The following is a 14,446-nucleotide window of genomic DNA, read 5'->3' as shown; positions in this document are numbered from 1 at the left end:
TAATGGGGAGCACAGTTTGCCTTCCCCTTCACTTTGGCTACACAAACGGGTGCCAGAGGAGAGCACAAACACTTCCAGCCATGGAGACTTTTCAATGCCCTCTCTCACCCCAAAAATCCACGGTAATTCTCCAATGTGCAGTGTACAATTGCAACCACTTCTTGAGTAGCAAAACCCCCAGTGGCCAGCACCAACACCAGCGTTACCTGTGCCAGAGGAGGGTGGTGTGACAGATCCTGGGCTGTCATCCTCCGGCTCTGACACCGTCACCGTTGGCACCACCTCATGGCTCGGCTTCAGGCCGGTGTCCGGCTGAGTCGGGCGCGGCTCTTTGCTGGCAGCCTCCTTGGTGCTTTCTGTCTCAGTGAGCGTGATCTTGACAGGGGTTGTAGCTGCAGAGGGACTGTGCTGACCCCCAGACTTTCTGTCTTCCAGCAGGTCTTGTTCCTTGGCTGCCTTTGTGCTCTCCGAAGGCGTCTGTGGAGGTTTGGCGGCGTGGCTGGACCCCACGGGTGTTCCCCGGTACTTATCACTAAGGCCTGGGCTCTCATCTTCTGAGTCAGAGTCATGTTTTTCTTGGTACTTTATTTCTTCTGATCTACTCATGTCCATGTATTTGTAAGCTTCTACTTTCATGGGATCTGCTAAGGTTTTGTCGACTTCAGTAGACTCTGCAGGAGTCATCTCTATTCCCGAGTCTGAGCTAAACAAGCCACGGGACTCAAACCCAGTCACGTCTTGAACAGGATGGCCCAGAGCATTAAAGCCCTCGGTGCTGCCCGAGCAGGAAATGGGGGTGTTTTCCTGCTGATAGATGCCTGTGAAATAGGTGGAGTCTCTGGGGGTGGTGTAGTGGACATCGGAGATCAGGGAGGTGTAGAAGGAGTTGTCCCCTCCGTTGGCCGTGGAGCCGTAGTCGAAGAGGTGTGAGGAGCCTGTGACACCTGAAGCAAACACACAAAAACGAGGCGCAGTAAGAAAAGTGCCTGCATGATCTCTGCATCAAGCTTTCTACAAAGCCACACTCACCCCCTGCTGAGTTTAGATTTGGTTTGTGAACCAGACTTGACTTTGCTTGCAAGCTCTTGGGGACTGTCTCTTTCTATACCTTTGGGCAATATAGTGGCACATCTGTCACACAAGGCTTCCAGCTGCTGTTCCATCTTAAAATAGCTATAAAGATCCTGATAGTAACTAAGTATTCCTGGCCAATGTTTGCCCAGCCTGTAAATAAAAACTTCCTGTGATTGCAACCTCACAGCATCCTTCACAATCCAACCCAGGGGCTCAGCATCCCATATTCTTAAAAGAAATCTAATGTCCAATACTAAACCAGTATTTTTTTAAAATACATAGACTTGGAGGAGTTTCATTCTAAGGAAAATTTTCATTATGAAAAAAAATCTTCTGGACAGAAATTGAGAGGGAAAGTTGGCAAGCAGATTTAGATTACATTTTCTCTTAAAATTCTCTAAAATTTTCTCATAAAATTTCTCTAAATTTGTGAAACACCAAGGCAGAGACTCAACATCCTCATTAAGTGATTTCCACATGCTCAGAAAGCTGTAGCCCGTGTGCATCATCTAGAAATCATGCTGGCACGAAGGTGGTTAAACCCATGCATCATTTCCATGCCTCTAATTCCCTCTGCCACACTCTCAGCTCCTCGGGATGATGCTAATTAAATTAGAAACAGCGGCCACTCTCCCTCTGCAGCATCCATACAAAGCACAGCTCGAGGACAGGAACAGCGAGATCCCCTCCCACGAGGGGGGCGGGAGAGAGGATTCCTATGGGGGCTGAGGGAATGGGAAGAGGAGGAACAAAGCCAATGTCTGTAGGAACTGCTGCCCATGGGAGGGAGCAGCCTGTTAACCCCTTGTGTGCTGAAGCATCACAGGGGCTGGCTGGCTTTCTCCAACCTCTGCTCATCACCTGCAAGGGATGTGAGGCTCCTGACCTGTTCCACACGTGCCTGGGCTACCACACACAGCGGAGATCTCATCACAATACTAAAGGGACATTGCTGCAGCTGCAAAGCCAGAAGCTGGAACATGTCCATGCCAAAAGCTCCCGAGCTACTTGCATTTGAGTATTTCCTTCCTCCTTGCACACACAGAGACTGATACCATCTCTAAACACCACAACTGCTTTTCCCCACAGCCCTCCGTGCATCAGGCATGTGCAGCCCATTTAGCGAGCCCCGAAGCAGTATTTTGTGTCCTGTAATACTTCAGAGTTGTGGCTGAAGGCTTTATTTTACTGAACAACCTCACTGGATTTGACACACACGTACACCCCAAGCCCTGCACAAAGGCAGAGTAGTTGTTTCCCTCATCTTATTTCTGCATTGTTCAGTGTTGTGATGTCTTACAAGCAATTTCTTTTCCCTGGATCACCTCTAGGCTGGGAAAAACATGCCCCTCCCATTACAAGGGGAAACCTGGTAGCATAAGGAAAAAACAACCCAAAAGTGCCACTCCTTGTTTTTCATCCTACCTGTGCTGCCTGCTCCTGTGTCCCCATCCTCCCTGGCTTTGGGTGCAGTCCTCCCTGCTAATCTGCTCCTGCACACACGGTGCAGGCAGCAGCTCCATCCCCACAGCCAGGGATTTGTAGCAGCCTTTGCCACAGGAGAGCACAGAGCAAGGGGTGCTGCAGCCAGCAGATGGAAAATCACCCATTCCCAGTCATTCCCAGCCTTCAGCTGGGTGTTTTCACTGCTGTGTAGCACTGCGTAGAACTTTTCATAGAAATATTTATCATCAAGGCAAGCTCTTGCCTCAGAGTGGTGAGGGTCACTGTGGAGATGTGAACTTGGGGCTCATTTCCCCCTCTCTGTCTATGCATTTAACTGTGGCATTCACATTCTCTGAAAACATCCCTTCGCCCAGGATTTTTCTCCTGGGAAGCTGAGAAACCTCAGAGAAAAAGGAAAACAATAATTATCTGATTTGCTTCTCCTGTGTTGTGCTCATGTGGAATGTATTTGGAGATTGTTCACCCACAGGTGATTGTTTCCTTGGATTCTGCTGTGAGTTGTTTTGATTCTTTGGCCAGTCAGGGCCAAGCTGTGTCGGGATTCTGGAAAGAGTCACGAGTTTTCATTATTATCTTTTTAGCATTCAGTAAGTATCCTTTCTGTATTCTTTAGTATAGTATAGTATTCTTTAATATAATATAATATTATAAAGTAATAAATTAGCCTTCTGAGAACATGGAGTCAGATGCATCATTCCTGCCTTCATTGGGGCAGTCCCAGCAAATACAATATTTAACTACTCCAAATTTCACCTTCTGTTTTCCTGCCAGCTCACTCTGGGCTGCAAGGTGCTTTTGTAACTTGCTGCAGGCAGCTCCCATCCTCACTGCTCCCAATAACTCGGTCTCAACAGCAAAGCTACGAGAGAATGAAGCCCAAGTGGAAAACCACAGTGAAACCAAAGCAGAATAAGGGATAAACTGGGCTACCCAACCCCCAGGTTCTAGGAGATCATCCAGTACCTTGCAACGACAGCTCATACACAGAACACATTTCTAAACGAGCAGTAAGCAAAAAGGGAAAGGTTCTATTCCTTGCCAGTGCTCTTCTTGCTGAACTTGCCTTTTTGAAAATTATCCATGAGCAGGCTTGGATTTTCACAAATGTGTTGGTTAGCTGGAATTATCTGATGCATTGTTTATGCCAACATATTCCAGACTGTGAACTGCTGACTACAGACTATTCATGCCTGTTGCTGCTGGTATCTGCTGTTTGTAATTTACTATTTGTGCTGGGTGAGTGGCTGTCTAAATCCCAGGGTTTCAGGGCTGCTCTTTTACTAAATGCTTCCTTAGTGCCTCCTGGACCTGATCCAAAGCCCACCGAATCCACTAGAAAAGTCCCACTGACCCTGAGTTGCTGTGGACCAGCTCAAGATGGTTCTGGAATACTTTCTGCTCATGAGGAACACATGGTCACAACACCATCAGAGGGCAAAAATCCATTCCTACAAACATCCCACTATTGCTAGGAGAGAGGGAGCACAAACAGAGACGAAGGAGATTGAAGCCACTGCCAAAGCAATATTCACAGATGCTGCTCACAGCTTTCATTTGTGCTTTGTCCACAGTACATGGGAGCCAGAAGCACCAGCATTTGCAGCTCTTAGCAATGCTGATCAATAGAGCAGTGAAAAGGTTTCTAATGCATTTGTGTCAGGTGCTTCATAGCAGGAGTTATAGCCTGAGCAGCTCACAGGAGTGATAAAGTGAGCTCACAGTAATAAAGAGAAGTTGAGAAAATACCATCCTATTCTTTAGGTTATTCCTCAGCAGAAAGAAAAATAACCCTGAAATACTCATTGACACAAACATCACATTTTCAAACATCATATTTTCAAGCAGTACAACCCCAGCACTGTAGCAGATGTTAACACAGCAGCTGATTTACAATGGAATCACTGTCAATCATAAACATTTTTAGTTTTTTCCTGCAGCAGCTTTGCAAATAAAAATGAAACCAGAAAATGCATTTCCTACTGTGGTTGAGGAGGAGAGTTACAGGGGATGTGAGCAAAGGGAGGGTTCACATTAGCAGGACATATGGGGATCCCAACTCTCAAGGCGACAGCAGAGTCAAAAGCACTGAAGACAGCTGAAATTGCCTAATTAATAGGATTTAATGTAACTCCCTATTTCCACTGGGATTGATTTAAAGCCATTGCCAAAACTGCCTCTCATTTGGGAAGTGTGAATCTCTCAGCTATTAGACTGGCTATTAAAGACAGGGAAACTGATAATAGCTGAGCAGATTTTTGCTGAAGAATAGTGCACTCAGATCCTGGTGATTAAGCAATGCCCTCTCTGACTTTAAGTTTATTTGGTTCAATATCCGTGGGAAGGAGAAGCCTTGAATAGCACCGATAACAGATGACAGTATCAGGTCTAAATTTACCCTTGTTACAAAGGTTGGGGTTTTTTTTTAATCTGGACTTCACTCAAAACTGCCCAAAAACTTGCCTGCCAATTCAGGTGAAGGAAAGCTATTCAGCTCCTGAGAGCAGCAGTTGTGCTTTCTCTGTGCTTTCTCGTAACACGAGCCCTCGGGAAATAATTTCACTTCCTGCAACCAGCTAAGAAGTAATGGGCCTGATTCAATCACTCTAGCCCAGCTGAGATGCTCAGCAAGTTACATGTGTTTTCATCAACTGCATAGGAAAAAAAAAATTGGAAAATGACTGTTTTGTTTGCTCAGAATAAGTGAATGCTCCAGAAATCCTTTCCTGTGGAACTGGATTTAGAGCTATTTAGCAATTGACACAGGAAATAATTTAGAAATCGTCGGTTCCATGCAGAGTAGCTCTTAATTTAAGAAAGGCAGCTGAAGACCAATTTGGATCAAGGCAAGCTGCTCTGCTGCAGCACACTGTAACAGGGAACAAAAAGTTAGCTGAGGATTACAGTGAAGGAAAAGAACAGTTTTAAATAAAAGTGATTTCTTTTTTTTCCCCAACTAGAGTATTCTTGGCCTTATTAAAATTGATCATTTCAGAATATTGTGCTCAAGAAAATAACCTTATTTCATATTAACCTGTCAAGCTTCACATGCAGCTCTGGTGATCTTCACTGGCACAGACAGAGTGACATTTGAGGGACCTGGTCTAGTGGAAGTTGTCCCTGACCACAGCAGGAGGGTTGGAATAAGATGAGCTTTAAGGTCCCTTTCAAACCATTCCATGATTCTGTGATGTGGAATTTCAGTTCCCCAAAGCTGGCAACCCCTAATGCAAGGTTTTGTATTTATTGCATGTCACTGATTTGCTCAAAATTAATGTTTTTTCAGAAGAAGAGAGGGGAGAACTAATCTTTAATTAGGTGGTGCAGCTTTTACAGCCTGGAGCTGTGCAGAGAAGACAAAATCTTTTTGCTTGCAATGGGAGGAATCGAGGTTTCAGCGACCTTTTCAGACAAAAGCAGAATAGTGGGAGCAAGCAGCTTCCAGAAGCTTCCTGTAAGTCTTTTAAATAGTTGGCTCTGACTTTTTGCCTTGGGTATTGAGCTTCAGGAGTCATTACTGGCTGCTCCAGTGCTGCAGGGATGAAAGCTCCCAGAAGCAGGGAGCTTCTTCCCAGCTCTCTCCCATGTCCACCCAGGTCCACCCTGTCCCATTTCAACCATCCCTGACCTACAGTAATTAATCAATTAGAGATATAATTTCATTTTTACCACTCAGCCATGACCACTAGGAAAATGTATCTTCCTGCTTTGTTCCAAATGCACAAAAAAGGTAGTCATTACACAGTCCTGCCTTTCTTTTCTGTACCAGATTTACAATTTTGTCATCAGCCACTAGTAAAAAGCCTTTGCTTGACCTTGGAGTTTTTTGTTCCTCACACTTAAAAATGAGGGGGGAAAAGGGAAATAATTGTTCCTGTTTTTTTGACCCTGATACGTGATGTCTCATTGTGTCCTTTCAGTTCCCCAACATAGTTACTTTCCTTTTTAAAACTCGTGATGTCTTACTGTGTTCTCATCTGTATCCATACACATCATTATGCAGATGTGCAGTCTTAACATCACTTTTCAACTCCTTTTTCCCATACCCAGACAGACCAGCAGTCTTCAAGTCTGTCTCCAAATTCAAAGCACACCATTTTCTTGGATCCAGACCAAGCTATTCTTCCCTCTCTGCTTGATTTCAAATTCAACCCAAACCTCAGGAAACTCCAAATTTCCCAATATCCTTGGCTAGTACCTTCCTGGCACCGGCAAGGGCAGCTTGCACGAGTGGCAGAGGCATCTCTCAACCCCAGCCCAAAATCACACACTGCTTCAAAAGAATCTGGCCACCCTCATGGATATTTGAGTGCACCACGTGGGAGTCATGCTCTCAGTTCTGCAAGACCCTCCTGTGTGAATTTTCTAACCCCAAACACTTTGATATCCAAACAAAACTCAAAAGTACTTTAGCAATTGTGTGTCAACTCGAGCAGGGCTTGAAACCCAAATGGCTGATAGCTCAAAGAGCTGAGATGCTGACAGAGGCATCACTGTGCTGATCACCACTGGATCAGCTCTCATTGTCCCCTGGATTTGCCTTTCTCAGTGGCCAGAGCTGTCAGCCCTGAGCTATTCCACCTCCAGATGCTCTGGGCTAGACAGAGAGAGCAGCAAGCTGCTGCAGGAGAGCTGCAACGGGGCGTGCATCCCTGCAAGCAGTGCCAGCTCTTCCCAGCTGCCAGGAGATGGTGCTCTTTGTTTTAGCTCGGGATTCCCAAACCCACTTTACAGGCTGGCAACTTCCTTTGCTCCAGAACTCTCACCATCCTGTCTGCAGCACAGATATATCCCCACAAATGGCATTGGCAGACACGGACGGCCACACCCCAAGATGAGAGAGTCATTTGGGGATTCATTTGCACGATAGATGCTGCAGGAAAACCGGGTTGGTAAAAATAGGTTAGAAACTGTTGTAAAATAGTTGGTAATTGTTAAGCATGTACTGCTAGCTTGGTTATTATATTGTGAAAGGGGTTGAAAGGGTAGTTATAGGGAATATGGTACTCAATGCACCATAACACACCTCAGTAAAGTGCACCACCCCTCCAAGCAAAACCAGCCTGGACAGAGCTGTCATGGTCCAATCAGCGCCTTCAGCCTTCATGCAAATGAAGGATCCAAAAAGAAACCAATCCAAAGGGACAAAAGGCAGGATAAAAAGGGGTTTCTGACCCACTCAAACTTTGTTGCTCCATGTGGGACATCGGGGCCATTGCTGCTGAGAAGCCCCAGCACCGGCACTGCAGCATCCTCGACGGGAACACTCCTGCTCAGCCCGTGGGCCCCCACGCTTCAGGCCTTTCATTTTCTTATAATAAATCCTGAAATCACTTTAGTACCGGGAGCCTGCTCTCGTTTTTAACAGGATGGTTCAGGAGGGTACATGATCCTATTCTGTTATTGCTCCCTGTGGTTCTCTGCACGGTCCCGAACGTGCTGGGGACACAGAGAGCAGCAGGAAGGCTGCTCCAGCAGCTGGCAGCCTGTGTCTCAGCTCCTGGGGACAGCAGGGGGACAGTCAGTGCCTCAGCTGTGCAGGTTATCCATCCTTCCCCTCCAGATCCCACAGCCACCAGAGGAAACATTGCCATGGCAGGTGCTGGCTCCTGCACAGGTAGGAGGGCAAGAGGACAGTGTGGAAAAAATAGGCTTAATCCTATTGACACTCTGATTACTCAAGTGATTTCACTGGAATGGCTTCTGATTCATCCCCCCCTGAGATGACTAAACTCAAACAAGTCAATGATAAGCTTTGGTGTGTGTAAAACCTCTCCTCCAGGTCATTTTGCAGAGGATATGAGTTACTACAGCCTCCCAGCTGGAGTTGCATCACTTTCCCACAGCTTTAGCTGTAAACAGGCATTGCAGCTTCAGGATCCAGGGATACCCAATCTCAATCCTCCACATGATAAATATATGGGGGAAGGGGGTCAGCTGGGATCCCAGCTCCCAAAAACCTTGGCTGCTGAGGATCAGCAACCTTTATCAATTCCCCACCTTCTTGTGAGCACAGAGACTGGAGCGGGCAACAAATCTCTTTCAGGTTCCAACCCTTAGAGGCTCTAAGACTTTTGGGAGCATCAGCTTGCCTGGTTGAGAAATTCCCCTCAGCAGCTGGTGGCAGGTCACCACCACGTTATGGCTCTCCCCTAGGACCTGCCTGGGAGCTTTTCCTGTTGCCCCAGCCAGCTTCTGGTTTCTTCCAACAGCTGGGCAGGGATGGATCAGGTCCTGGCTCTGCTCTGGAGTGCTACAGCCTCATCTGTGGGTGGGATACGTAGGAAACACTGCTGAGCTTTTAATAAGATTAAGAAGGTTCACTCCATCCCAGCAGGATATTAACAGCATTTTTTTTTTGGCCACAGGTGCTGCAGCACATCAGCTGGTTTTTTTTGTTGGTGTCTCTCCAAAAAGACACCAGGGTCCACTTTTTGCTGCTGCTGAGGGTGTCATGGTGCACCCCAGGCCAAGCCAAGTCAAACAGGGGAGCAGGGCTTCCAAGTTTGGTGATATTGAAGATCCTCAGCTCCCATGGGCATCCACAGGACTCCAGGGCTCACAGCACCAGGCAGGGGAGGCTGAGCAGGTGCCCCAAAGCCAACCATCAACGTGCAAAGTGAACCCATCGTAAATGATTCAGCACTTGCCACCCCCACCTGCCCTCGGGGCTTTCTGCTTCAATAAATTGTCTCAGAGAGCTCCAATTTGACCTGGCAGTAAAACCCTGGCAATAAGGTCTGTGACAGCCCTCCACAGCACTCTGGACAGCATGAAAAATACAGAGCATTTTAAAAGGAGGCCTGAGAAAGCACAAGAAAGGTTAGAAACGTGCACAAATTTACAAATGCTGCTACATGACCAGCATTACTTTAAAAAAAAAAAATAGATAAATATCATTTTGTGAGTTAACAAAAATCTGGTTCTTGTAACAAGGTTTTCACTCCAGTAACAGTAAGATGACTGGTTGATAGGTTTCAATGACACCATGATACTACCGAAAATACCTTGAAATGCAATTTCCTGAGGATAATTAATGTCCACTTATAAGATTAATTCTTTCTTATTTCACTGTAGTCACATTTTCCCTGGAATGATAAAACTTCACTGAGCTCCACAACAAAAATACTCCAAGCACTAGGTGAATTGGCACCTAAATCATGTTTTTCCATTACCTGGAATGGGACCCAACTCCCTTTAGAGCAATAAACTCCAAAGCATCTCGCAAAATCTGGATGTGTTTGGCTAAGTCTCATTCTTCTTTTAAGTTTTAAAATACTGAAATCTCATTTCCAGCATGATTCAGGAAATTCAGCTGCTCACTGCTTTTACCCATAGAGCAGACCAGGTTGTCCTCCAATCTCCCCTGCAGAACCACCTTCTCTCCTGGCCAGATTCCATCCCTGGAATTCCCTTCTCAGGCACCTTCAGCCCATCCAGCCCCACCTTTGGTGAGTCCCAGTTGCTCTTAAATTCAGCTTTTCATGATTGCTCCCAGTCAATCCCCAGCCACAGAGCTACAGATTCCAACTCAGCCTGGAAAAGGGAGAAATTACAAAGCCAGCTGCTTTGATGCTGAGATAAACCTGGGACAGAAATCACTGCTCTGCAGCTCCAGGCTCTTCTACAGTGAGGGAAACCCCAGTGTTGGAAAAGAGCTTTGCTGAAATATAAGTTTTTTAGTAAGAATCTGATATACATCTAGAGGGACTGGTGAGTTCTCTTTATGCCTCTCATACCTGACCACAACAAATTGTGGAAATTTCACAGAAAGCCATGTATAAAAATGAGAGAAAAGGCAAAAAGGGTTGTCTTGCACTTGGCTCCCCATCCCCCAAGGCTGAATCCACTCCAGCTGCATGAATCCTGCAGGGAGACAGAGCAACAATTGCAAAGAGGTTCAGCTGAAATCACTGAGGGCTCTCGAGAGGAAAATTAATTTTGTGACAAAGCCTGACACCTACAGTGATGTGTCAGGCACGGTAATTCAGGGAGAAAACCAGCTGTCAGGCTCTGCAGGCTGGGGTAAATCAGGAGTGACTCCACCAAAGGTACAAGAGTTACACCTGCATAAAACTGTCACCAGGGAAGGAAGTACGAGGCCCTGGGAGCCAACAAATAGAGTCTGAAGACAAGGCATTACTGGCCATAAATCAGGATCAAATCTAATGCCCAGGGGACAGCAGGGAAATCTAGGTCAGAGAGGACACAGCAGTGCCAGGCTGACACAGGCAGGCACAGAAAAATATCAAAAATCATCATCAAGCTCTCTTTCCACCCAAGGTTTTCCTACCTCAACATGACTTGCTCCAGAAAGGCCAGAGGACCAGGTGTGATGAGTCCTGGTGTCTACCTTTACAGGCAGTCACAGAAACATTAGGACAAAAACCCCTGTAGAGCATTGAGCAGGACACAGAGTATATAATATCAGAAAATATTTAAAGAAAAAAAAGATAAATGGGGAGGTTCTGCAGAGGCAGGTGAGGCAGCAGACTCTGACCCAAGTGCTAATGGGGTTTCCTTGCACATTGAGGGATTTCTCTGTGTTTCTAGAAGGTGGTGCCACCAAGGATGCAGCTGAAAGTCAATCAAAAAAGTTTTCAAAATTATATTAAAAGTTAAACCTCTCAAACTAGTGCAGAATTTGGGGCAGAGCCACTGCAGTCATAAATCAGCATCAACCTCCTGGCTCCAGCTTCTGCTTGAGGAGGATTGGGCCATGTGTGCTATAACTAATGCTAAAAATGACCTTGCCCTCAAGGTCTCTCCTTTCTTTACCTGCCACCATGTCTCTCCTCCTGTGACAGATGAGTTCACTCCAAGCAGAGACAGGAAAACCCTCCTCAGACATCTCACACCCCTGGAGGATGTTTTTCAGACCTATCCCACCCTTCACTCCACATTACGGAAGAACCAACACAAGTCCTTCCCTCCCTTCACTGTGAGTACATGACACCAAAACTGCTCACCTGTTGCAATCCTGGATTCTGAGAATTTTAAACTTTCTGTGCTTAAAGGCACAGACCCACAAGAGAACACTGCATTTGACCTTGAGGTCATGGAACAGGCTTCCAAAATTGATTGATAGCACTGGGATTACGGGTGTGGAGTTGGTTAGAAGTGTGTGATGTCACAGGGTGGAAAACTTAGAGTTTGGGATTTTAGAATATAGAAATAAATATGAAACAAGATGGAGGTTTCAGGGTGGAGGCAGGTTGTTCTTCTTTACCTTCTTCTTCATGGGTTTGGGTGATGTTTTGTAATTGCACAGAAAAGTCCGCGTCGTGGGCTTCCAGGGATCAGTTATTGGGTTAAAAAGGAAAGTAATCTAAGTGTTATTTCTTAATTGGATAGTTTAGCCTTAAAAGACCTTGTAGCAAGAGATAGTTAGCCATTTTGTGCCTTGCTAATGAAAAGCTGCAGAAGTCACAGTTGTGAGGCTGGTAAGAAATAATAAACACCTGAGTCCCAACAGGAACTACCATCTCGAGTGCCTTCCATCCAGACCCAGAGAAACTGATGCCCACCCACCCAGGAGAGCAGCCAGAAAGTTTGAACTCTGCTCAGAGTGGGGGCATAATTAAGATTTCAAGGAACACAGGTTAGTGTGACTGTCACCTGTGGTGGTACCAGTTGTTGGTTTCTCTGGGTCTGGATTGAAGGCACTCGAGATGATAGTTCCTGTTCAGACTCAGGTGTTTATTATTTCTTATCAGTAAAACAGTCTCACTGCTGTGAGTTCAGCAGCAAGGCACAAAATGCCTAACAATCTCATGTTACAAGGTCTTTTAAGACTAAACTATCCAATTAAGAACTGACACCTGGATTGTTTTCCCTTTTAACCCAATAACTGATCCCAAAGAGCCCCAATGCAGAATTTCTGCCCAATTACAGAATGCCACCCAAACCATGAAGAAGGAGGAAGAGGAAACATGAAGAAGAAAGCCAGGACAACACCCTGTGCCCTCCATCTTGCTTCCATCCACAGCATACTAAAAATCCCAAAACCTCAATTTCTCACCAAGTGATGCACCTACACTGCTCTCTATAATCTATTTCACACTTTAGTGGATTCCAGTCTATCTTGAAGTCTGGGAAACTTTCTCCATGAATGAGGGTCAGAATCAGTGCTCCCCTGGGGGTCATGGCACCCCAGAGCAGACAGAGAAATATTCCTGGTGCCCTGGGTTTCCACAGTCACCCTCCCTGAGAGCCCAGGAGATGTTCCTGCTCCTTCCTTCCTTCCTTCCTTGCAGGGACCAAGCTGCCCACAGCCGAGCTTGGTGGCTAAATCCCAGCCTTCTGCAGAGTTAATGACAGCAGAGCCTGCACTCCTGAAAGCTTTTTTTTGAGGTTGTGGCAGAGCAAGCTCGATCCAAACCACCCATTTGCTGGGATTGCTGTGTGTGATTAAAGCAGAAGGGGGGCAGCAGCTCTGCAGCAGCGCCAGACCAACCTCCCTGTCAGGAGCTTCTCCTAGAGCTCAGCTGGGCTTTGGCTCCACGAGAGAAAGATCTGGATAATTACACAGGTCCTGATAACCTTGTGCAGCTCTATCAGAGCTGGGTCAGGCCCCAGCTGCCTGTGGAAGCTGCAGGGAAAGGCAGGAGCGGAGCTCTCCTATTGCTCTGCCTGTCACCCCATCCGTGCGCCGGCAGTGCTGCTGCCTCATCCACACCTGCTGCAGGATTTCTAGGAAAAGCTGCAATGAAAACTTAGGTTTTCAGGCACAGGCAGGTCTATTTTCCTCCAAAGAATGTCCCTTCCCCCAGTGGAACACCCTGGACTCCCACCCTGGCCCTGGAGGAGGCTGAAGGCACTGAAATAGTTTCCTAAGCAGGCCAGGAAGCTTTCAGATCCTGAGCAACTGGAAGGTTTGGAGAGTAGTTACAGAAGAAGCTCTCAGATGCAATCAGTGGAGGTGCTCCTGCTTGAAGAAACAGGGGAAATACATGACCTCCAGGGCAATTCTCCTTCTTCAGGCTCTAGCAGGAGCTGGTTTTGGAAAACAGCTACACAACAGTCAGAATTTCATCTGTGATGACCAACAAGGACCTTTTCTTCCCAGCAGATGCAGCATTTCAGCTGAGGAGAGAGCAGCTTCTAGAACAAGTTCTGGACAGGACATCTCTGCAGATATTGCTGATTCACCCACAGGTCTGTGCCACAATGATAAAAATGTCCAAAGAGAATGTGAAACTATGGCAAGCAGTTTTTTCCACTCTGTTTTCAAAGAGATAGGAGATCCAGAAAACTTCAGGGCAAGTGAAGCAGTTTATCCTCTGGGAAAAGCCCATTTTAGAGTCTGCCACTGTCAGTGAGCCAGAGGGCATTTGGAAGAGCATCACTTCTAGATTAGCTTAAGCATCAGAATCATAGAATGGGTTGGAAGAGACCTTACAGATCATCCAGTTCCACCCCTCCACCATGGGCAGGGACACCTTCCACTATCCCAGGTTGCTCCAAGCCCCATCCAACTCAGACTGGAACATTTCCAGGGATGGAGCAGCCACAGCTTCTCTGGGCACCCTGTGCCAGGGCCTCACCACCCTCCTTCCTAATCTCCAATCTAACTTCATCCTCTGAAAGTTAGAAGCCATTTCCCCCAGGTCTTGTCAGTCCATGCCATTGTAAACAGCCCCTGTCCAGATCTCTTGTAGCCCTTTTAGGTACTGAAGAGCTTCAATTAGGTCACCCCAGAACCTTCTCTTTCCCAGACTGAACAGCCCCAGCTCTCTCAGCCTGTCTCCAGAGCAGAGCAGCTCCAGCCGTTGGAGCATCTTGGTGGCCTCACTCCAACTGTTCAATGTCCTTCCTGTGCTGAGGATTCCACAGCTGGATGCAGCTTTCCAGGTGGGGTCTCACCAGAGCAGAGCAGAGGGGCAGAATCCCCTCCCTCAACCCAGTG

General features: G+C 46.6%; 1 protein-coding gene across 1 annotated transcript in view; it reads right to left on the bottom strand.

Annotated features, from left to right (window-relative positions):
- RTN1 (reticulon 1) overlaps positions 1–14,446 on the bottom strand; it is a 117,290-nt gene that overhangs the window by 48,412 nt on the left and 54,432 nt on the right. Inside the window, exon 2 of the mRNA XM_038137886.1 lies at positions 207–944. Coding sequence (XP_037993814.1) covers positions 207–944 — 738 coding nt within the window. The remainder of the gene's footprint in view (positions 1–206; positions 945–14,446) is intronic.

Source organism: Motacilla alba, chromosome 5, assembly GCF_015832195.1.
Source record: "Motacilla alba alba isolate MOTALB_02 chromosome 5, Motacilla_alba_V1.0_pri, whole genome shotgun sequence".
Classification (NCBI taxonomy): Eukaryota; Metazoa; Chordata; class Aves; order Passeriformes; family Motacillidae; genus Motacilla; species Motacilla alba.
This window is presented reverse-complemented; position numbering and strand designations above follow the sequence as displayed.